The following is a 25,452-nucleotide window of genomic DNA, read 5'->3' on the forward strand; positions in this document are numbered from 1 at the left end:
CAGTTTGTGCCCACTGCCTCTGGTCCTGGCAGTGGTCACCATTGAGCAGAGCTCAGTGCTCTGTTCTCTTTGTACCCTCCTTCCAGGTGTTCGTGGACACTGATGAGATTCCCCAAACATCCTCATCTCCACGTGAAAGAGCCCCAGCTCTCACAGTCTTCCCTCACAGGAGTGGTTCTTGAGGCCCTCCATCATTTTTGCAGTCCTTCGCTGGACTCTCTCCAGTATGCCCAGGTCACCCTTGTACTGGGGAGCCCAGAACAGGACCCCACAGTGTCTGTTAGTAACGCTGCCTAATGCAGCCCAGGATACCATCATCCTTCTTTGACGGTCCCACTTCAACTTAGGATCCCTAGGTTCCCTTCTGCAGAGTTGCCTTCCAGCTGGGTAAGGCCATAAGGAATTACTACAGTTCAGTTTGATCTCCTGTATGCCATAGGCCTCAGGATTTTAGCCAGCAATCGGTGCATTATTTCTGATTATTTCTGCCTCAGCAAGTGCATGAACTTCCAATTTGTTCTAACTTTGGCCATGTCCCAGCTGAAGTCTGCAATGCAGCCCAACAACAGAGGATGCTTCTCCTGGTAGGTCAGACCAGAAAAGTCCCTTCCTGCCTTCTACTTCCTCCTGCTGCACCTCTGAGGAGCAGGAGCAGCTTACCCACAGTTTCTGCTGTGAGTTACCCCAGGAGATCAAAAGGCAGGAAGGCCACTGCCATAGGTCAAAGACAACCTAAGTGGGGGGTTCGAATCATTGTAATAATGCTGAATCTCGTTGCTTCATCTTCTGGTTTCTTGGGTTCAGACAGTCAGGTTAACAGATGTAGAGGTAGGTGGCCAGCATCCAGAATGTTTGAGGTTGCCTGAACAACCACATTTCGGCCTCTTTGTATGTTTGAACAAAACCACATCTTTAATTACACAATCATATCCTGCTTCCAATCTCATGTGATGGACAGGTGCTCCCTACCTGTACACATACCCAGAATGTGATCAAGGACTTTTTAAACATAGCCTACAACATTTTGACATGTTGTAGTGACTTCAGGTTCTCATTATGAGTATTCTATAGGAATGCATTACAGCCATCTATTGCTGATAGTGTTTTCATTGACAGATAAAATTCGAAGTCACCTAAAACACAGATTTCACTCATATACCTCTGTAACACCTTCCACAAACTGGACGCTACTCATGCTTAGAAAGGAGAAGAGTTAAACATGTTGAAGTCCAAAGGGAAGAATACAGACGATATATAGGAAAAAGCATGTTTGTTTGTACTACTAATGCTTACTCAAACCAGACAAGCACAGGTGACATACAGTTACTGTACTCACAGAAGTTCAAAACTGAACTTAAAACATACGAGAGTATAAAACATCTGCTGAGTGACGAACAGAGAGTTTGTCTTGAAAAGTTATAATATGCTTTGAGATTGTTCCATCAGAAGATCCTCTTAAACCGCTCTTGCCTTGGACATGAACTGAGACAAATAACAGAGCATTACTCACCGAGGGCAGGAATTTACTCACTGAGAAGTGAGATTCATCTTCTTTTTTTTTTTTCTTTTTTTTCTTTTTACTAAAAGTGCAGTCTAACAAATTCCCCTGTAAATAAACTGAGAACTTTCTTTAACAGGAATGCCTGGAAGTGCTGGGGCACAACGTGGCTTCCTTCACCTTGACTTATGCTGTACTTGAGCTGCACAGCCCCTGCTTTCAATACAATATTTTCAGATTATGGCCTTAATACTTCATTGCTTTTCACTTACAACTACTTCATATTTTCTGTTCTAGTCTGCATTTAGCCACATACTCTGAAAGAAAAAACAAGTTTGAGACTCATGTAAAATAAATTCTTGAAAGTCGCCACCTTATTTATTTAAAGCGAGCATGAGTAATCATTAATGAATTCTCATACTGCTACTACACACATAGTTTGAATAAATACCTCGGATCAAGCATGCTACACCCTGTTCCTTTACACTGAGGCATGTGTCCCCTTCAGCATGGCAACTAACAGGTTTAGGGGGGAAATGAAATCATCACAAGATCACATTTGGAAATACCTATTTATTATCAGACTGATAATTGCTGCTCACATTCATAGATCACCATGTAATTCCACCTCATGGAGTCAGAATGAACACAAACCAAATATTAACGACTTTCAAAGCATGATCTGACTAAAATAACAGTCCAGTTTATTTCATTTCTCTTATGGTGGATTTCTTTTTGGAAATGATTAAATAACAACATTCCTATAACGATTCATTGCATTTATTTCTAACAATCACCAAAGGAAAACACAAAGGAAAGCAGGAAACCTCCTCAGCAAAAGATTTTTTTTTTTAAAGAAGGAACAAAAACTGTAATATAGCAATATTTAGAATAGCACATGCCACTAATGACAGAAAAGCTACAAGTGCACAGGACACTTGGTATCATTCTGCATTAGTGAAGCATGGAAGCTCTGACTGCCCTGCGCATTGCTTTATAAATCAGTCCTTTCACTAAAGAGAATTATCCCTGATGTAAGAACTTCAGTGTCTGCTATTGTGGGTGCCTCTGGTTTGAAATCCAGGAACTAAGAAATAGCTGCACAAGAAGCAGAGAGCAGGTATTCAAACAAGCCCCAAGGCAGCTTAGCACTTAACCACGTGGCAAGTCTCTTTCCAGCAAAGCAATTAAATATGCAAGGCTCACCGTTCCAAAGATATTGAAATGAAGACTGGATGCTTTTCTAAACATACACTCTACTTCAAACAGTGATTAACTGGGGAGGTGCTAGCAGAAGAATTAAGGTAGCTGGGCTCAAATACATTCTCTTAATGGCATCATCTGGCCTTAAAAAATATGTGCAGTGATGTATGAATGCAGGGAGATGGAAGAATGACTTACATGTTTTACTGAATGGGGCTACTGAGAGTTGGTTTGGGTTTTCATACTGCATCTCCTAATTGAGTTTTCAACACATCCCTGTCCAGTTGCTCTTGGCATTGCACTGCTAACTAGCTGCACTTGTCAATTTGTAAAACTCACTGTTCTCCGAAGGGACAGGCTGAGAGCATATCATAGTCCTGCTCTGCCCACACATCAGCTCTTCCACTGACTTATGAAGGCTTGAAGAACTGCACATAGTGCCAGTCCCACCAGGAGCAGCCCCAGTGTTCTTCAGCTTAAAGGAGGAAGCCCAGAGCAGGACAGATCGACCCAGGGAGGACTTGTAAGGGGCCTGTGAGTGTTTTGGCTAGGATTGGTGACTTGGATCTTGGATTTTATCCTGTGTAAACAGGAGGGTTGGGGCTGAGTTCTAGTAGTTAGACTTAGCTTTCTTTAGTGTTGCTAGCACAGCTATTTTTACCAAAATTATTATTCATTACTTGGGGCACTGTGTACCTTGCATTTGATTTTCCACCAGGCCTGTCTATTCCTGCATGTGGGCACACACACACATCAGCCCCTATCTGCATATTCAATATCATTACTGCTAATGAACTGGCACAACCAACAGCAGACTGTCTCTGGTTTATTATCAATAAAAGAAGTGCATTCTTAAGAATCTGAAATACATAATTTTCTTTTGTGTGGGTACACACTGAACTGCAATACAGATTACATCACCAAAGCACTATACAAACCACAGAATCACAGTTGTAGGGGTTGGAAGGGACATTTGGAGACCACAGTCTGACCCCCACTGCTATAGGAGGTTCCCTACAGTAGGGAAGTGTTTGGGCAGGCTCCGAATATCTCCAGAGAAGGAGACTCCACCACGTCTCTGGGCAGCCTGTTCCAGTGCTCTTCAACATCCAAGTAAATATTGTTTTCCTCGCATCCAGGTGGAACTTCTTGTGTTCCAAGTTGTGCCCGTTGCCCTTGGCCCTGTCGCTGGGCACCACTGAAGAGAACCTGGCCCCATCCCTAAAAAGCCTTGCCCATTAGATATTTACTGAGTGCTCATAAGATCCCCTCATGTGTAATTTCCTACTGCATTACGACAGGTCATTATGGAAGGTTGTGGCAGATTCACCACATGCTGAGCAATCATACAACAAACTGCAAGCAGAAAAGCTACAACTCAGGAATTCCTCTCTGTCCCACCATGCTGCATCTTAAGCCATGGCAGTACTTACTGCCTTCATCTTCAATACTAACTGCAGGATCCAGGTACCTCTCCACTGCACCACGTAGCCAAGACTGCTTTAAATGACTTAATTTTTAGAGAACATGCACATCATACTTCAAGTACAATCTCAACTCCAGCCTTTCCAGTCTGTCACCTAGCACTGGATTTTGAGAAGACCTGCACTATGGAACAGCTCTGGTCCTGTAAGACCAAGAGAGAAAGCTATAGGGCACAGCAGGCAGAGGAGGCACATCAAACTACTTCATCAGTAGCTGCTTCTTGAAAATTAAGTTGGCTCTAATACCATGCCTAAAGCTATTCCAAATGAATTTGAGGAGAAATAAATTACCCTTCCTTTCCATTCAATCCCAGCTGTACACTGTGTACACAGAATGACATAATATCCTTCCTGAAATCAGAGCTGCAGTAAGGACCAGGATCCTTCAAACAGGACCAGTTCCTGAGATCGCGCTGCAAACAACTGCATTTTCCTAATTGCCACAGAAACTTCATCTTCTTCATCTTTTTTTAAAAGCTGGCCAAAGAAATACGTATTGTTTTCTTTATAAACACAATAAAGGTTTCATCACTATATCCCTGTACTTTTGCCAGAGTTTGACAGCCACAGCTACACACAATGTTACTTGAAAGCAACACTCAGAAATAGCCACTCTATGCGACTGCTGCTGCTCAGAAGCTCACACCAATTCCTTTTATATTTCCCAGATATAGACAGTGAATGATATTAACTCTCTGGCTGTCCCTCGTTAGCAGAATCAACCATCTTTTGTGAATTGTCAAGAAAGTACCTGAGAAACCGTTATCTTCAGGATTTGTTTTGATGGCGAAGACACGGCATACTCTATATGTTGGATCACACCTACCTTGGAAAATGGCATTCTTCGAAAATGATGCTACCACATAATGAGTTTTTAATCTGGAAAAGGAGCTCAGTCGACTTTTTTTTTTTTTTTTTTTTTTAATCTTTGCTTTAAACATTCAGAAGATAATTCAAATTGTACATTCAGGCCAAAGGATTTGTCTTGAGGCCAATCTGCATTTAGCTTCAGCATTGTAGATACTCATAAAAAATCAATACTCTGCAATGACCATCCAGATAAATGCATAAGCAATCACAGCAAGCCAAGTCAGCAATTATTTTTGAGGACATATGACAAGTTTCCTAATCCTCTGACAACTACACATGCTTATATCCAGAAGAGGTTACCTCACCTCCTCTCCCAGCTGCCCTGCTATGTTTCTACCTGACTGATCAGCTATTCAGTCCATGCATTACAGCAGGTGGGATTTACCTGCAGCTCTCAGAGCTGAGGTATCGATGCCAGGGACTGCTGTGCCAGTTGGAAAAGCTGAACTTCAGCACCTAGAACTCCCTCTAGTTTATGATTAAAAGATAGCAGAGTTAAGTAGCTAAACAGGGATTAGCATTTGTCTCTCTGCCCGTATATGTGCATATGTGCAAAGTGTAGGAAAAACTAGTTATGAATGACTACCTCAAACTCTGACCCAAGGCAGATTAGTTCAGAGCAGAGAGGAAAAGAGGCAGGAAAATCTGAGGCATGAAAACACCTTCAGTTACGAAAGCGGGGACCTGGGGAGGGCTCCTGCCAGGCACTCACTCACCTTGCTGGATCTTGGTCAGGAGCTGCTGACGTGCAAGAATCCTGCTTGTCCTGTAGGGAGGGCGTCTCGCTGTCTGGTCAAACCACAGGTACATCTCCTGGCCCTCGGGTGACACTGAGTTTAGGTAGTAGCAGCCTGTGCCTGACGTCCTGGGCACCTGCTTCAACATCTCTGCTCCTTTAAAATCCGTTCTTCGCTTTCCTATGGCTACTCTAGATTATAATCAGGGTAATGAAAGGAGGGAGGTAACAAGCCCTTGGGAGCTGAAAAGAGCAAGCGCTTAATAAGAAAAAGGAGTGCCAAAAGCTACAACTCAGGATTCCTGATTCTCCCACATGATCTGCGAGGGCCAATCGCTCTGAGAGCAGCCCAGGGAAGTGCTGGGCTGACTTGCTGTCCTGCACTTACAGCCCCACGCCGTTCTGCCGGCTACAGCGGGCTTCTGCACTGCAAAGCGTGGCAGAACTGCACAGGGTGGCTTCGGGAAACAAATTTAAAAAGGCTTGAGGCATTTGGGAATACCTATTTTAGCCTGCAAAACGCCTTATTATGCAGGGCTGCTGAAAACCTTTTCCTCCTCCGTGCCACACAGCTGGCGAGTCATCTCCTACAATGATGCCCTTACTCATTTTATAAAAATCACACCAGTGTTTGCCAAGGAAAAGTCAGCTTAGGGCTGGGCTGAGTCCCCTAAACCACACAGTACAAGGAGCACTGGAACAAATGAAGCCTTTCCAATTGAAAAAACAAACAAACACAGCAAAACAACAGAAACCCATAGCAGTAGGCACTCAGTTGGTAAACAAACCCCAAAATACTCAGTATCAGTGTTACCAAGAAGCAAAAGTGAAGGAAAGGGAGAGGAAGCTTGGTTATTCTGGCTCCTTAATGTAACTGTTATTTAACACAGGGGCATCTGTTTTCATTCCATCCTACATATCAACCACAGAGCTTGCAAGACGCAGGTAGTCAATAGGAGTAAAAACATACACAGAGTAACACCAAAAATGTCCAGCAATTAATTTTCCATTATATTTCAGACTACCAGTGTTTTGGCTCAGTGAGCACTCAGACTCAGCTAATCTCTCACAGATCTGCCAGTGTGCCCCGTGCCTGGGATGGTGCCCATAATGAGCACCACAGGCAGATGAGAAGCCGTATCACAGCCCTGGGCATAGATTTCACACCAGGAGCAGTTATTACCATTCACAGCCACCTGCAAGTCCTGTAGCTGCTGTCTCCAGTTCCAGATGTGGCTGTGAGTCTCTCTGAGATGCGAGGGGATGACTTCAAACCTAAGGCAACATGGAATGCAGGTTGGCATCCCCAGCAGGCTGCTGCTGGGAGCCATGGATCAGGGGCTGCCACCTGGAGAGGCAGGAGAGTTGCTCTGGCACAAGCAGAAGAGGGATGGTCACTGCTCCCACCCAACCCCTCTATTGTGTTCTAAAGAGCAAATATCCCAGGGACTCCTGAATGACAATGATATGCACAGTATTTACCCAAAGAGACATTGCCATTATGTGGGGAAAATCTTATTTGATTAATCTACAGTTCTGTGATCTAATTTTGCTTATGAAATGCTGCTGCCGAAAAGCAATTATTAACTTTTCATAGTGCTCTGTTTAAATTTTCATAGGGATTCTTTTTCTCCTGGAAAACGCATAGACTTTGTCATCTGATGAGATTCCACTTGCAATATTTCCAGAAAGTCACAACCAGTTTAATGGGGATTTAATGCTTCAAAAACCAGACCAAGGAAAAAAAAAAAAAAGAAAAAAAAAAAAGCCTAAGCAAGAACAAGAGTGTGACACTGACTGGGGAACAAGTTTGCCAAGGGCTGAGCCCCAAGAGCCCAGCTGTAAGTTATGGTAGGATATCAGACAGCGATGTACCCAGTGCCCCCTCCCATGCATGATACAGGGCAGCCCTGAGCAGCACCTCTCATCTCAAGAGGGCAGAACAAGAGACAAGGCCATGAATCTCCCTCCTTCCCACACACAAGGGTCAACCCCCAATGTCAGACCTGCAAGGCTGCAGCAGGCACTGCTGCCTCCTCTGGGGGCTGAATTCTTGGCTGCGATCCAGCCCTTACATAGTAGGCAAATAAAACAAGAAGCAACAAGAGCTAGCTCCTCTTAGAACACTCATTTGAAAGCTCTTGTGATTGAGTTTGGGTACAGTGGAGGGAAGACACAGTTCTCATTTCACTTAAAACAGCCCCATCTCCTTGCTTGGTGACTATCTGGTCACTCACCACGTATTTTCAAAACTGCATAAACATGTCATTCAAATGAGAAAACACCTCTGGAACATCAGTCTTTCAGATGAAAAGTACTAGAGAAGCATAAACTGTTAAAGCTTATATAAGAGAGCTAATGAATATTTCAGTTTCAATTTTACAGACAGCTTCTGGAATATTTAATAGAGGAACACTGAACTTCATGCTAATGCGTCTCTCATAAAAGCATAAATAGATGAAAGCATCTGTGCATGGTTTACCAAGGCTGGAGGGGATGCATGAGACAGCTCCACGATGTCCCACAGACATGGAGTTCCTTGCGCTCGGATTAAATCTCCTGTTCTCACACAGTAATCAGTCACTTGATCTGGCTGCCGAGATCCATTTCCCTTTTATTGTTACTCATACTTATCTGGTTATAGCACATCTAAAATTAAGTGGCAACGAGGTAGTTTCTCTTCAATTGAATGTACGAATGCTATGAGAACAGCACTGCTTCCCAACCCCAGTGTAGCGCAGGTGTTATTAACATTAATTACTTGGTGTTATAAGCCAGAAACTCTTGTTTTCAAGTCACAGACCAAAAAAAAAAAAAAAAAAATGAAGTGTCTGACGTTAATGTGCTGATTTCTGAAGCTCCTATAATTTTGCAGGCAGAAGACAATCTCAATTGCTGGGTTTTGGCTAAAACATGAATATGCTACATGATTTCCTGCCTATATCTGCATTTATAGATGCCTACGCAGCTGCTAAGACATTAAAAGCAGATTATTCTTCATCAGATCTGGGAGGAGTCCTATCTGGGGAGCCCAAAGCTGTGTTTATTATAAGGGTTTCAGGTCTTTCTTGTGTTTTGAATCCTGTCATGGAGAGCAAGACATTTAAAAGCAGAACTTCAGGGCCTGAGTGTATTAATGTTTTATGTTTGAATGCAGATGTATGACTAAAAGCTCAACCAGTCCCAGGGGTACTCCAGATGCTTTCCCACACCCCTGCAGCACGCAGGGCTGCCAGCAGCTGAACTGGGGCTAAAAGAAAAGAGCTCAGGTGACTTCCACATGGCTGAAAAGTGGGATGGAGAAAGCACTGCACTGGAGAGCTGTCCAGTTGGAAATCCTGACCCTGAGGTGCTCTGAAGGCAAGTCAGCTGCCGTGTGAACTTCTTGAGTTTTAAAAAATGAACATGGCCAAGCAAGGCCATGGGACAGGCTTACAGGCACCTTTGATAAACTTCCAGCCAGGAAAACAGGCTTCTGAATAGTATGCTACATCACTTTGGTTCTGGTGTCCTAGTGCCAGCACCACAGGATTATGCATTTGCATTTTAAGACTCACATGTTCAGGGGATGGGCCCAGTACAAAACGTATCTCCCGATTATAAAAGCAGTAGGGTCCTGGCCAGACTACTCAGACTACTACTATTAAAACCTCTGCTTTAATACAAGAAGCATGTTAGAAGATACACAAGCTTTGTGCAACAAGAATATATTAGAGGTATAACATCAATTTATAGCAATAAGGATCTGTGTAAAAAGTCCAGTAGATGAGGATCATGGCAAGGCATTTGAAGCAATTCCGCATGTCAGCACTCCCTTGGAGGACCTCAGGGATGTCAAATCAATAAAATAAGCAGTAACAACTCCACAAGATGAAACAGGCTGCACCAGGGTCCTAAACGAGCTCAGATGTAAAACGATTGTGCTGTCACCCTGAGGGCCAGCTCCCTCATCAGAGGAGTGGAAATTAGTGATATGGTTTTCACACAGGGCCTTCCTGGGAACCTGGGAATCTGGGGTGGGAGAACTTGAAGAAACTGTAAAAAGAACAGAATTACTAACTGCCAATAATTTGATACAAGGCAGAAAATTCAGCACTTTTTGTAGCGTTAAGTCAAGGCCAAAATCTGCGGAGAAATTTTAAAGCAATTTGGTTGTTCTCCTGGCTTTTGATTTTGCAAAAGGCTCCACCAGGAGGACCCACTAAGAGATCAGGGACAGAAAGGAAACAGCCACTTGTGGCTCAATGGCTGATTAAAGACGGGGAAACAAAGGTGGCAATAAGTAGGTGTTTTTACAGCGGTGCAGCGTTCCTGCAGACTCCTCCAGAAACTGCACTGCACTGGAATGAGGTCTGTCCAATATCCATACATCCACCATCCATGCATCCATTATCCACACATTCATTATTCACACATCCATGCAGAAATTTCTAAAGGGCCTAACTTGAGAGGTGGCAAAATGCTCAATCAGTCTGGAAGTCAAAGCAGAAACTAGTTGGAAGCACTGAAAGTTCTTATGATATTGATTAAGAAGGCATTAAAACTGCAGCTTTTAAGTGCTGATAAATGTACCAGGCAAAAACACCCTACAGGTACACAATGCACAGCACGTAATGATGGGATTTAACAGAGCTATTATCACTGAGGAAATAGATTTTGGACAGGTTTATGAAAATCCAATACAAGTGCTCAGCAGGAAGCAAAAAAGCAAAGAGGATTTTAAGATTTTTAGAAAAGTAATTGAGAGCAAAACAATAAATGTCGTTACATCTTTATAAAGGTCTGCCCACAGCTTGGTAATTCTGTGGTCTCTTATTGTAGTGAGTGAAGTGGGAAACATAAAGCAAAACGTTCGTGGGGCAGATTCAGAGCAAATGAACAGAATTTCTTTCAGCTGAAAAATTGTTCTTCAATATTTCTTTATTTTATGCAAAGCTGAACTCTAGAAGTCACTGTGAGGGAATGCTGCAGCTGCCAGAAGATGGAAGACTTCAAAAAGACATCAGGTAAATTCCTGCAAGAAGCCAACAGGGGCTGTTCCACACAGAACTCCAGTTGGAGGCTCAGGAGGTCCCTGAACCACAGTACCAGGGGTTGGACACATAGCACACACAGTATTGCTGCACACTCAGCTGCCATTACATTTTTCTCAAAATAGCTGTGACTATGAACTAACTGCACTGCCACTTCATAAATGCATCAGAATAAGCATTGCTGTGGTCTGTGGCTGCAGGATGGCCCAGCCATTATCGTCCTATGCCTTCTTGACCCATCTGCTTGTGCCATGCCACTCGGTGTCCCTGTGCCATGCCCATCAGTGTCCCTGTGCTGTCCCACTTGGTGTCTCTGTGCCGTTCCAGTCAGTGTCCCTGTCCTTGTTGCTCGATGTCCTTGTGCTATACCATCTGTACCATGCCCATTGGCATCCCTCTGCCATGCCTGCTGGCCACTGTGCAGTCTCAGGGATGTGATCTCCTTGTCCCCTTGGCTCTCCCATGAGACTGGAGGGCATGGGGTGCTCCTGGGCTCATGCAAGCAGGTGATTGTCCATATCTGGCTACTAATTTAGGCACTATGGTTTCACTCCTATTCACTTTTAAACATCCTATTTTTTCTCAGTCAAACCACACCAGTCTGTGAATATAGGCTAAGGCTTCACTGGCCTTAGCTGAACTCTTCATGTGCCTACCTGAGCTCTGAATCAAGCCAAGAATATCCAGAATCCCACAGTGCAAAGTCCCTGAAGATGGTGTTTCTCAACAGTAAATTAATAATAATAATAATAATAATAATAAAGCTGGATAATAAAGAGAATTCAAAAGAGAGGTCAAGAGAGAGGAAGACATGTCAGGTGACAGGCTTCTTCCATTGCATTTGGATAGCACTGTCAGGGGAACGAGCTAGAAGTAGTTTCTGTACCCTCAGTGTAATTCCATTCACTAAACCCATACACAAGACACCAAGCCCACAGGAACCGTGTGAACATATTTAAGTAGTGGTGGGCTAGCACACATCCTATCTTCCCAACTCACTTACAAAGTGTTTGGATAACACAGTGATAACGTAAGAAAGTGTTTAGATAAACTTACTTTCTTATGTTATCCAAATACGCTGCAAATCCCTACGCAGCCCTACTGCTGGTGTCACTGAACTGTGGGCAAACATTCCTATGGCAGCACAAGGCTCGTGCCTGCACCAACTTCATGGGAGGCCTCCGATATTTATTTTCCTTTCAAAAGGAGACCAGGAGGATCACAGGGGAACAAAAGAGAGAAGTTGCACGTTTTGAACTGGTCTTGAGACTTTTTTTTTTGGTCTGTGCCAGAGAGGGAATGCCCTCAAGTTAAGTTTTGACCCGCAAAAAACCAACGATGCAATATAACCTAAAAACACAACGCGTAATAAAATAGCACCTGGCAACACTATTTCAAACACAGCAGCGTGGGACTGCTGCATGGGAACATGAAGGTTGTTCTGGCCAGAAATGCTGAATATTTATTACATGACTTCACTCTGGGGTCCAGTGAGGAAGGCTGACCTGAGGGTGAGGGCCAGGGCTATGGCTATGGCCTGTTGTGAGGGAAGTTGTATAGCCCGTTTCTGCACAAATTTCCTAACCAATAACAGTAATTGTGGTATTATATGTTAAAAAAAAAAAAAAAAAAAAAAAAAGGAAATATAAGTTTGTAAGCAGGTTCATTTTCCTTATGAGCAATAAAAATGGGTTCCTTCAGATGAGATACTTACTGCCTAAACTTGGACCTGATTTCCCAATACACTTTTAAAGACATGCTAACAGGTATTACAAACCCTGCATAACAAAGGCGTTGTGTTTGTACATGTGGTTCTACAAAGCAGATGCACAACCGAAGGTCCTGGCTCTATTGCCATGCACTGGCTGAGGTGGCTCTGCAGAATGCACGTAAAGCATGCTGCTGACTACCAGTTAAATCAGCTCCTTTTTTCCTACAATCCCCAAACCATTATGACCAAGAGAGCCGTGAAGCACAGTAAAGCCATTGCTTTGCTGGTTGCTTCTGTGGAGATCCAGGAAAACTGCAGATTGCTTGATGAGTGGAAAGGTAAGGTAGAAAGCAATATGGATGAGCAGTGAATTTGGTCACTAGTCCCAGTTATGATGCTGCAACTGTGACCCACAATACCTTATCTGCTGGCTGCAGATTTTTTGCCATCCTGGTGCCCAAACAGTATCTTCACAAATACAGGAGGTAGGAAAAATGCAGAGTGTGCACGTACCTCTTATCCCTCACCCAAAGACAGAAATTAGCATCATCTATATCTCTGCAGTATATTAGTTGTGCTGTTATGTCTGTAACAGAATTCATGCTACTTTTGGCTTTTAATCCCCAATTATTATTTTTTAATATCAGAAGCTCATGAGTTTCAAACAGTTATAAGATTGTGGGTTTGGTTGTTGGTTTAGTTTCCTTTTTTTTGCTAAAAACAAAAGTAATCCCTGGCAGCGTTTCCACAATAAGCCAGCAGTACAACAGCTTACAACATAAACAGATATTCACGAATTGCACAAGTGAACTGTTCAGGATTTTCTCTCTCCCTGCAGCCAACTGCACTGTGCACAACTCAAGGTTTCCATTCCTGGAACCTGTACTTCTTCCTTGCACTTTTTTTTTTTTCCACTCGCAGTTTGCAATGCACTGCATAGACACCGCAGAGCTCATTTATCTAGCTGGATAGAGTCATCCTGGCCAACAAGCTGCAGGTGTTGTTTTTTTCTTCCAGGGTGGGAGCCTGCCAAATAGCTGGAGCCATGAAGAGGAAAGGGCTTTGCCCAGCTCCCTTGCCAGCCACCACACTGTTTCTCCTGAGAGCGAGCACGTAGCCTGCTCCCCTCCTTCCCCTCCTGCCTTTGGGAAATGCTTTTGGTGAGTGGGAAGGATGGGAGGGAGCCCAGAACCCTAGGCACTGCAGCAATGCAAATCACACAAACTGCCCTCCAGCAGACGTTCCCTCATCTCCCCCCCAGTCCTGTCCGTGTCAGCGTCAGCCGTGCTGCCTTGGAGCACATTCCCTTCCCCACCTCTCCCCCAACCCTACACCCACTGCACATTCTCCCCCCTCCAGCAACAACTCACCAAAGCCTCTCCTCTGCTGATTCCCCCGCTGCTCGAAACAGGCAGACCAAGAGAGCTGGTTGATAAGCTCCATACCAGCACTGAATTTCTCTTTACTATCTCAATTCCAGTGTGATGAAAATCTTGCCGTCTGCCCTCTGTTTATGCTGGCACCCTATCAAGTCCCTCTACCAGGCTTCCTCCTTGTCCCACATTCTGAACATACAGCTCTCTTTCAAATCAACCCCACCGTGTTCCTCATTTGTTGTTGTCTACTTAAGGTGTTGCTCCATGTTTATGGAATGTAGTTTTACTGGAAAAATTCCTTGGCCAAAACCTTCAAAAGGAACTACTCATCTTGGGTCGATTTTCCATGACACTCACAAAGCTTTGGCTTTCTGGGAGCGTTGGTTTCCTCTGTGTGAACATAAGCCCTCTTTGAAGTACCTCAAATTGGGCAACCAGAAATTGCAGAACTGAAGTTGCACCTGACCTTTGGAAAAGGTTGATTCTGTTTGCATTTGCTTAATTAGATCTTGACAGGTTAAGTGCTGTTTGCTCTATAAGGACATGAAATTAAGGCAAAACTGGAACATGAAGGACCATTTTGCTGTGGAAGTTTTTTACACCAAACCAGAAATCACTGATCATTTGACAGTCATCATGATTTGCACTGGCGTAGATCAGAACTGTCTCTGAAGCTCTGCCTATGTATGGTACACACAGATTGCAAAAGATTGAACCAGTGATTCCCAGACTTCAGGCTTTATTTTTCCCCCTTTTATGCCCTCTGGAACTTATGACAAATAATGCACTCACTGTTTCATAAATACGTTACTAAACAGAATAGGTTGTACAATAAAGGAAACCAAATGGCATTCTGAGCATTTTGCATTCAAGTCACTAATAAACCCATATTGCTTTTAAAATAAACTTTTATCCTACTTTGCTCAGTCTAGTGAAAGTCCATGTGACAGGGAGGCACCTTTGAATGACTGGGAAATAATTTGTAAAAATAGCAATTGTGATATGAAAGATTACACGTTCCCAAAAGACTGAACGGGAAACAGGCTCTGAGTCCCACAGTGTAGGTGCAGCTCAGCTAGGAAGTGCTCAGTCACATCATAAACCTCCCTCTGACTTTGTTCCTAATTGGCAGCCTCGTTAACAACATCAGCACAGAACTATTTTCTGAAACCTGCAAGGTAGGAGCTCGTGCTATAAACTTGTCATAGCCTCACTCCAGAGGAGCCCACTGGTAGTGCCTGTGAAAACCAGGACAGCTGGCTAAATTTCTGCAGTGATCATGTATCACCAATTAATTACATCAAATGCAATGGTGATACATGTATCACCATTAAATTACATCAAATGCACTCAGGTGGCAGCTGAGTTGGCTTTCTCCCACTTGTAGCTGCTGCAGACACATCTTTAGTGCTGTCACTTGGTCAGGACCCTGGAGGACAACAAGCAGCACCAAGGGCAGTTTGCCTCTTCCGTCTCCGACAGCTCTTTTAAGATGACGTCCTGCCTACAGAAGCCCCTATTTCTGTCTTGACTATAAAGGACTCAGTGTGACTTGCTCGGTCCTTCCAGAAGGCATCCCCACCATGCTTGCTGCTTCAAGTCAGGGCAGATGATTCCCATCCCATATGTTATTTGTAACACAACGCAGGGCTGTGTCGACAGAGCACAACAGAAAATCTCTTCTCCAGGGACAAAACAATACATAAGTGCAAGAGGAAGCACAACGGCCTCTCTTGGGTCCGCCTGCCAGTCAGACAGGCATCTTTGTTTCTGCCACTGCACTAGCATGGGTTGCACAAGCAAAGACTCAAAACTGCTATATGCTAAGGAATACAGAATTCAGTGCTCGTTTTATAAAAACTACAGTATTCGACAGCTGCCTCCTGATTATTTCCTACTTACTGTGTTATTGTGCTGTTTCTTCCCTTGAAGCCATGTGCATATGTGTGTATTACTCAGGCATCTACTGGAAAAAATAATTGAGAGACAAGATGTCCGGTGTAAAACAATGCTCGCTGTTAAAGGAATAAGTTGTTAAATAAGAGCATCCACAAATAGAAAGGGCTGTAAAAACAAATAGGGAAAAGCATCTGGTTTGCAACATCTTTGCACTATTTGCAGTAGCTAAATCTGGACCCAATTAATGATCTGTTTATTTTCCAAAATTTCAATAAAATGCCTTGGCAAAAACTTAATCTGTCTCTGGAGAACGTCTAGTTTCCTTCCATATGTTGCCTGATCTGTCACAGCAATAAAACCCTTCCCAGCTTCAAGATCCCTGGCAACTGCACCAACTGATCCTCTCCGTATAAGAGGAAGAGAATCGTTCCAGCACTCTAAAAATCATGATCCTTCCTTAAGAGAGAGCAGCAAGGAGTGAGTGCTGTGTGTTGCAGCCTCTGCTATGACCTAATCCCCAGAGATTTACAACAGCTCTGTGCATCCTGGTGTTCCTACCTACAATTCAACCCATCTGTTTTTATAATCCCTCTGAAACTGCTTCTCTGAAATGCTGCTCTGCCACAATTAATGTCTGTGCCTCAGCTTAGTAATACTTGTCCTGTTGTCCTTGTTTCAAAAGAAACAGCTTAGGCAGTTTTGTAAGTACATATTTTTATGGTTTTGTATAAAACAAAACAGATGTTTCACAGTCAATTTTATTTGGTTGTGTCTTTTGTAACCTAGATTCGGAGGTTTATTTGATCTCCATTTGAAGATTAGGTGCAGTAGCCTCTACTTCCATTATACATTAGCACTGTGGATGTGTGGTAACTTCCAGCTCCTAATGAACTCTTACGCATCCCACTACACTGATTTCACACATAGTATTGTTTAAAAGAAGATGCTGTTAGCTTAGAGGATAAATGGAACAAAACAGATGAGGCCAGAGAAGTGAACATTTAATGTTGTGCTTAAATTTACATAGCTGCATAGTAGCTGCTCTGCTGAATTGAGGCCATAATCAAATTATCAGCTTTGTTTTGAAATAAAAGCACTTGGAACTTTTAGGAACATAGATAGAGAACAAATGTTGTTAACAAAATATGCAATTTCCAAGCTGATGTAAAGCTGTCTGGCTTCTGGCTCTCTGGGAACCAATGCTTTCAGGAGTGACAGAGTGGAGCAAGTCAGGGAGATAACAGCCATCCTTAATCAGAACCCAGAGCATTTCTGCTGCTTTGAGAGAACTTGCTCTGTATTTTTTTCAGTACAACTGGCAGAAAAAAATAAAAGTTCAAATCTTTAACTGATAATGAAACTATAGGAGATCTTCCAAGGGAGGAAACTGGCAAAAACCCAAACATCTCACCCTGTGGTAGGTAGAGAAGTTCAGGTTACATATGTCTGATTATGCATACTAATGAAGATTATTGACATTTTGAAAGCTAATCGTGTCTTTTTGGCTGTGTAACTTCCCAGTCTGTTCAAAGATAGTTGATGGGCTCAAGGGTAATATGGAGCTTTGAAAATCTCTGCTGAGAAAAGTAACAGAAGATATGGTAAAGGTGGATGAAGTAATAAATAGCGGAGAAAAGAACAATCAGTTGTCATTTTTACTTTCTTATGAGATGAGAAACGCAGTGATGTTCAGTGAAGTATTAAAGCTACAAATTAAAGTTTAAAAATTGAAGAGGAATGATTTGTGCCAGGCACCGGTTTTATTTGAAAGTACCTGATCCGAGTCATTGGCTGCGCTGCCGCTCCTCTTCCCGTCAGCTTTCTCTCAACTCCCAACTCCTTCAGTAATTGCCCATGTTGTCTGATTTTCCTCTATTTCTGCTACTCTGAAAGTGTGCATTTTCCTCTACTTCATCCAGTGACATCATCAAATTGAAAATCACTTGTTTTCTAAAACATAAACTGGTGCCAAGCTTTGCTGAAAATCCTAACTTCATTATACCTATGAAAATATCTTCTGTTACTTTTATTTACTATTAAAAACATATACTACACCAAAGCACAACTATTGTCTATTAAAAGCATGCCTTTCTAAGTTTCATGTGAATGTCACACGCTTCTTTAATCCACAGCATTTAAAATCGCTCGCCACTCTTTTGTTTTGCACCACGAGACAGATAATTCCATATTTGCTCCTGAAATTGCATTTGCAAGTTGGGATAGCTGCAAAATATTTACAAGAAAAGAGTGTGAATAGTTCACAGACTTGTCAGAATCCATCTGTTTGTGTCTATTAATGGGTGCATTCCCAGCTGTGGTCTCTCCAATGTCATAAATAAAAAGTTCTTTCTAACTACACATCCAGTGGCCGAAATCTCCCTGTATAAAATCGATTCATTTCAATGAAATCTGTCCTTATATGTTAAAGAGACCTCTTAAAATGAGTGAAACCATGAGATGCCAATCGCATATTCTTTCAGCAGTAAAATGACTCATAAAGAACTCACGGTCTCAAGTAATTTACTACAGCATTATTCTGGGTAAACTATTAAATAGCATGTCATTCAGCTCAGGATGGGTGGGGGTGGTATGGCAGAGAGATGAGACTCACACTGAAAATAACTTAAAAACAGTGTGCTGACATGAATGTTCAGGTCTCACTCCTCCATGCAGAGAATCCAAAACAAAGACATATGCAATGCACTTTGGGGAATACCAAAGTATCACGTGATTCTCAATCTTTAGGAATTCCTTTAGGAACCCTTCTTATACCTTCTAGGTATAATTATTCAGTATTCTGATGGTAAGAACAGTGTTTGGACCTCTCTCCCCCAACACTCCCTCACGCTATCCCATTAGAATCATAGAATGGCTTGGGTTGGAAGGGACCCCAAGGAATATCAAGTTCCAACCTCTGTGACACAGGCAGGGCTACCAAGCTCCAGATCTGGTACTAGACCAGGCTGCCCAGTTCTCCATCCAACCTGGCCTTGAACACTCCAGGGATGGAGCATGCACAACCTCTCTGAGCAGCCTGTCCCAGCACCTCACTACTTGTGTAAAGTAAAGAACTTCTCCCTGGCATGTAATCTAAACCTTCCCTTATTAAACTTAAAACCATTCCCCCATGTCCTATCACTATTTTCTCAAGTAAAGAGTTGATACTTCTCCTATTTATAGTCCCCTTTTAAATACTGGAAGGTTGCTATGAGGTCTCCTTGCAGCCTTCTCCTTGATGAACAAGCCCAGCTCCCTCAGCCTGTCTTTGCAGAGGAGGTGCTCCGGCCCTCTGATCGCCTTCATGGCCCTCCTCTGGACCCCCTCCAAAAGCTTCACATCTTTCCTGTACTGGGGAACCCAGACCTGGATGCAGTAATCCAGATGGGGCCTCACAAGCTCCCGTCTTGGAGCTGGCACTCCCAAGAACTTCTTCCAAAACCGCAGTGACGAAAGACCAAAGACATTTCAAGCTCAGATTCAGATAGATCCACATATGATAGGGGTCCTGTTGGAACTCTGTGCTGAAAGTATGTTCCCTTTAAGTTTTTCTATAATAAAACCAACACTACAGTTCTTGCTTCCGCTGTGCTGCTGCGTTGAACAACCTGTGAAGGTTTGGTGTCTTCTGTTTCATCATGAGTACTCTAGCTCCAAAACAGGCTGCTTGAATTCCCAGAGAGAACCAACACAATTCATTTACGTCTAGCAACAGAAAATACCCACTATCCTTGTATCATCTTAGATCTGTAACGTAAAATTAGCACCGTCAATGGAATTCGGAGAGCTATTTTTGAGTTAATGAACTTTAGGGCCACATTTTTAAGTATTTAGAGAATTGCCACTAAGATAGGTGAAATGCCATGTCAGTTTGGGCAATCCTGTAAGTGAACAGGATTCACAAAGCTGCGCCTTCAACAGAGCTTGCTTACTTTCACAGGCAAAGCTTAGGATGCCTCTGAGTCCTGTCCTCCTTCTGCAGTCTGGTAGATCCCAAACAACAGCACTTTCTTTTGCCCAGTCCCAGTAAAACCAGCTATTGTGCCCAGTATCTGCCAGTGCATACTGTGCACACATACTCCTTTACATTACTGTATGTAAATTACTGCCCTCTACTGGAACGACTGGCAGAGTATTTCACGTTAACTTAATTATTGCCTAAATTAATTTGATTGATTTTTGGAGTTTGGGGTTTTTTGAAACCAAATACACTTAATTGCAAATGTTCTCGGTCCCATCTTGTACCAAGTGCAGTTACTTGCTTGCTCATTTCTGTATATATTTAATTTCTGCTTGTTTGCTGGATATGCTGCACCAGGATGGTGTGACTGCAAAAATATTTTATTCTTTGATCTGTAAACAGACATGCCAAGGAGCCACTGAAGTGCATCTTGTTGATGCTCAATGCCAGTCAAGAAGCCTCTTATACTGTCTTACTTTTAAGCCTGTAATAATGAAACCATCACCCAAACTGAAAATAATTGAAAATAACATTCCCCAAACTAATTTTTTAGGAACCGTAAGAGAGGTGTTACTTCTCTAAAATCTTAAGGCTGACTTAAAAGATTTATGTTTTACAGAATACATCACTTCTGTTGGTTTTCTTCTCCCCGGGCTAAAGATCACATTTTCAAGCTTTCCTTTTCAAACCTGTGGTAAAAATAAACCTCACATTTATTGAAAGTAAAATATACTTTCACAAGAAACCTGGATTTCTCAGTGAGTTGTGACTCAAGCTGATAATGTTTTAAAGGAATTATGATACATACCGTTGCAGGAATTGGCCATGCTGTGACAGGAGAATAAAAGAACAAGACAGCACATCTGTCTCCCAAAAACTGAGAAATACAGAATATGGAAAGCCAAGCATAAATCAAACAACTGCTCTCCTCTAAGGACTTGCCAGTACTGCTGCAAGTATCACAAACTGTGAATTCATCCAAGTTCTCAGAACCCTTACGACTATTTCTAAAAACATTAAAATTGTGGACCTATTTTGCAGTGGTTTTGTCAGTCAGACAGAAAGTGATGACACAGAACTCCTATCAGAAATGACCCTGTGGTAATTCCTGAACATGAAAATCTCATCCTGCTGTGGATACAGTTGGAAAGCAGTAGAGTGGGAATCCCATTGGCAGAGCCCTGCTGGGCACAGGAGCTCCCCATGTTGGGATCTGCTGGCCAGCCAGTAGCAAGGCTGCACTGATGCAAACTATTGTGGTGCTCACGTAGCAGCTAAAAGTTTACTGTGGTATAAATGCTCCATATAGATGGTCTGGCACAGTTCTTATTGTAAATAGTCACTTGTGCAGAGATACTGAAGGAATTTTGTTGTAGAAATATGCTCATACAAATAATTACAACACAGCTCATAGAAAATAACTAAGACATATAATTTAGTATACCACGACTGGGATTAAGAAGCAATCTTGGGATGGAGAAATGTCGTTACAGTTATATGTCAAACAAAGAAGTTAAATATTTACACCAATCTTATGAGCTCCTATGTATCATAAAAATAGAGGAACACCAATAAGCACATCCAACATTAAGTTCCTATCTAAATACATAGGAAGTTAAACAATAAGAACTATACATTCTTCTGGAAAAAAAAAACAGTACACTGATTTGTTTCAAGTCATGGTCAGCAGACAGCAGCAATACTTGCACTGATAACAGGAATCCTTCATAAAACTATGGTACACTACAATAAGCGGTTATCAGCTTTATTCTGCTCACATAGATGGAATGAGCCACCATCTACAGGTGAAACAAGTCACATGTTGTGTATGTGCAGAGAAATACTGACAAATATTTGTTTACTGAAAGAACCTGGTGGCAAAAGTCAACAGCAAAAATACACATAAAGAAGTTGTACTACTAACAGAACTAACCTTGTAACACTCTAGGAAAAAAGGATATGTTCTACAGATTGATGCCATTAAAATCAGACAACACCCAAGCTCCAGACAGAGTGAGATTTATCGAGGCCAGTTGCCTCAGATGGTATCCATCCCTGTCATCAGCAGCACTGTTCCATTTCATCAGCAGAGCCTTGTACTTCTTAACATTAGGAAATTAAGTAATCAAAACTGAATTTCTCTTAGGAAAATAATCTCTGATACAGACGCAGGACTCGTTCAAACACAGAATGTATGTATTGTATGTCAAACCAGGAGATTAATTCTCTTGTCATTCCCGGATCCTTGCTGCTCCTCCAGATCTCACGTGATGATCTCACGTGGTGGGTGGCAGCAGAGCCACAGGAGTGGGTAAAACAAAACCACATCTTTCTCTGAATTTTGAGACAGCGGGGAACCATCGGTCAGCCCCCGCCACAGTCTCATGCTGATAGAGAAATACTTGGCTTGTTAAGCATACTGGTACTTTTGTAATTGTATTTCTGGCACTAACTTGTGGCTCCCGCGGGTCATGGGAAGGCGACCGTAGTGACAATGGCTGTATTCTGCCACCACTGCCCCTCTCTGATCCAAGCCACGGCTCTGCACGGAGCGCCCAGGAAGGACAGGGACATTACAGAGCACCGACACAGCATGTGTGCACAGAAGAGCATCTGCATATTTTCAGAAATTCCCCTAAAGTGCCTTACTACCATTAATATAACACATTTATCAATTAATATAATTGATGAGATCAACGACTACTTCTTTGGCTACATCACGTATTTTCTGGGGGGCTGATAGAACCACAGAACATTTCCTGGCATGCAAAGCCAAAAGCATTGCTAATAAGTCATTTTCTTTCCTCCCCAAAGCACTGCATCTGCAACAGGGAACATCTTTCAGAACGTTTCTCCTTGACAAAGGACAGCCTTTTCCCACTGATGGGGAGGGTTATGTGGAAGGTTACATATCTACATCTTGTCAACATCCATAAGAATCGGCATCTGGTGCTTCCCAGTGTGCTGCCAGGGAAGCAGACTGCAATACAGAATCATAGAATCACTCGGGTTGGAAAAGACCTTAAAGATCATTGAGTCCAACCATGACCTAACCATACTACCCTAAGTAACAACCCTCTGCTAAATCACGTCCCTGAAAAAAACAGTCTTTAAACACATCCAGGGATGGTGACTCAACCCCCTCCCTGGTCAGCCTATTCCAGTGCTTAACAGCCCTTTCTCGCACCTTTCAGATACTGGAAGAGAGCAATCAGCTCAGCCTCCTTTTCCCCAGACTGAACAGCCCCAGTTCCTTTACTCTCTCCTCATAGGCCATATTCTCCAAGTCCTTCACAAGCCTCGTTGCCCTTCTTTGGACCTCCTCCAGCACCTCCACATCCTTTCTGGCCCAAAATTGAACACAGTACTCAAGGTGAGGCCTCACCAGTGTCGGTGACTTCCCTACTCCTGCTCTGCCTTCCAAAAAAACCTGCAGAATTTTAAAATGGCACACACGGACTGGTCCCAACAAAAGCCTAATTTTTCACATGCGCTCCTCCCTCACTCCCCAGTGAAAACTCTCCTGGCAAAATTATTTTACATTAAAAAAATACTGATCTAATTGAACTGCTTTAATTAGGTTAAACTGCTGCATTTGCACTATACACAAAGGTCTACATAAAGAAGAAAGAGCAATAATACAACACGGTTAAAATGCAGTAGACTTCAGGCTGGCCCCATGGCAGAGTTCAAGGGTCTCTGAGGCCTGGCAGCTTGGTACGTGTGTTTCCTCCGGGCTTTCCTTGCACTGACCTCAGCATGCACCACACCAGAAATAGTGCTGCTATAATAATAATAGATCTGCTATATTAGATATGCTTCCCAGGGGCAAACTTGCACAAGTGTGCTGCCTGGAGTTGCTAAAAACATTTCATATTAATTGAAAGCTAAAAATTATGAGACTCTGATCGATTTGACACTCCTCTAATTAGGCTTCAGAAGCACGGCTGCTCTTGGCTCCGCACTGGCATGACAGAAATCTGTGCTGAAATTTATTTAGCACTGGATGTGGCCACCTTAATTCCAGAGCCACTCTTCCCTTTCTCAGATCCTGGGACCTACTGGTGCCAAGGAGCACCGTGATGCCAGACGTAAAAGCACAACTTGGGGCTGATTGCCTGTGCCCAATAAAAACCCAGTGACCCCCAAACCAATTGTAAGTTACTTCATGGAGCTAAAGGGGCACTGTCTTGACGCTGGTGCCACATTCTGGATGTGAAATTTACCTTCTGTTTCACAATGCCTTCCTGCATTTTCAGCTGGACAAACTATTTCCATTATCTATCCTACTTCAAATGTTTGTTTTCACCCCTGACATGAATGCTTTTCAGTCACCTTTCTACAGATTGCTGTAGCTGCAAATCAGTCAGTAAGTTCTTTTTGAATAAGTACGGATGCCCAAAGTGTAGGTTTTTTAAACCCTTCAATGTAAACATCTTAATTTTGGCTTGCTTAGGCTAAAATTTGCTAAGTCATAGGCCTACTTCATGTTCCTGTTACAGTTGTTGATGGTGCAAGTCACAGAATCACACAGAATCACGTAATTGTAGGGGTTGGAAGGGACTTCTGGAGATCAAGTCCAAAGCAGGTGCCCTACAGTTTGCTGAGCAGGAAAGCATCCAGACGGGTCTTTAGTAATCTCCAGAGAAGGAGACTCCACCACCTCTCTGGGCAGCCTGTTCCAGTGCTCTGTCAACTCTGTCAGTAAAGAATTTCTTCCTCATGTCTGTATCAAACCTCCTGTGTTTCAGTTTTTGCCAGTGCCCCTTGTTCTATCACTGCACACCACTTAAAAGAGTCTGGTCCCATCCACTCCACTCCTGCACTTTAGATATTTACAAACAATGATGAGATCGCCTCTGAATCTTCTCTTCTCCAAGCTGAACAGCCCCAGGTTTCTTGGCCTTTCCTCATATGGGAGATGCTCCAGGCTCCTTATCATCTTTGTGGGCCTGAGTCACCTACTTCCAAGATAATTTCAGGCCATCCTATGTTGACTCTCTGTACATTTTCATGCTACTTTACTAAGAAACTAGTGCTTCATCCATAACAGCAAAGACCCAGAAGTCATTCTAGTACGATTCTTTGAAAGCTCTCTCCAAACCTGGACAATTTATAAAACTTTGAAATAACAATCTGAACAAACCACTCAAGACTTGTAGAAAACTTGTCCTGATTTCCATTTGCACAGGGAATGGCCACGTTCAAAACTGCGGAAGACCAGCTGAGATCTTTGCCCAAAATCACACCAGGCAGTGTCTTCAGAGGGCTGAAAGGAATATTTGGTCCTGCGTTACCGCCAGCTCTCAGGAAGGTGAGGAGCTGGAGGAGATCAAATGGGGCATCGTTCATCTCTTCGAGAAGACAGAAATAGCAAGTGTGCTGGGACAAGAAACCCAAATGGGAAAAGACCTGGCAAAAAGGCTGAGGGCGTATATACACTGCAGTCACAGAGAAGGCAGAAAGCCAGACCTAGGAAATGAGAGACTTCCTAATATTAAAAACTTCCTATTATTAAAAGAATGTCACAGTAACTAAATCAAGTCTTCCAACACCAGAAAGTCTCAGAGAAAAAGTCACTCATTTAATCCCAACTCAACCCTCAACTCGCCATGACAACGTCTCTGCTGCATCATCACATTCATGTCTGATGGACAATGATCAGGCCATTTATCAGTGTCTTG

General features: G+C 42.9%; 1 protein-coding gene across 5 annotated transcripts in view; it reads right to left on the reverse strand.

Annotated features, from left to right (window-relative positions):
• The window catches only part of STARD13 (StAR related lipid transfer domain containing 13), a 297,110-nt gene that overhangs the window by 114,381 nt on the left and 157,277 nt on the right, over window positions 1–25,452 (reverse strand). The window contains exon 1 of one of the 5 annotated variants that reach the window (XM_052671004.1): window positions 5,772–6,082. The exons of the other annotated variants lie outside the window; for them this stretch is intronic. Coding sequence (XP_052526964.1) covers window positions 5,772–5,940 — 169 coding nt within the window. The 5' untranslated portion in view covers window positions 5,941–6,082. Of the gene's footprint in view, window positions 1–5,771; window positions 6,083–25,452 lie in introns of those variants that run through there. 5 annotated transcript variants of the gene reach the window in all.

This window comes from Tympanuchus pallidicinctus, unplaced genomic scaffold (assembly GCF_026119805.1).
Source record: "Tympanuchus pallidicinctus isolate F22 unplaced genomic scaffold, pur_lepc_1.0 scaffold11, whole genome shotgun sequence".
Classification (NCBI taxonomy): domain Eukaryota; kingdom Metazoa; phylum Chordata; class Aves; order Galliformes; family Phasianidae; genus Tympanuchus; species Tympanuchus pallidicinctus.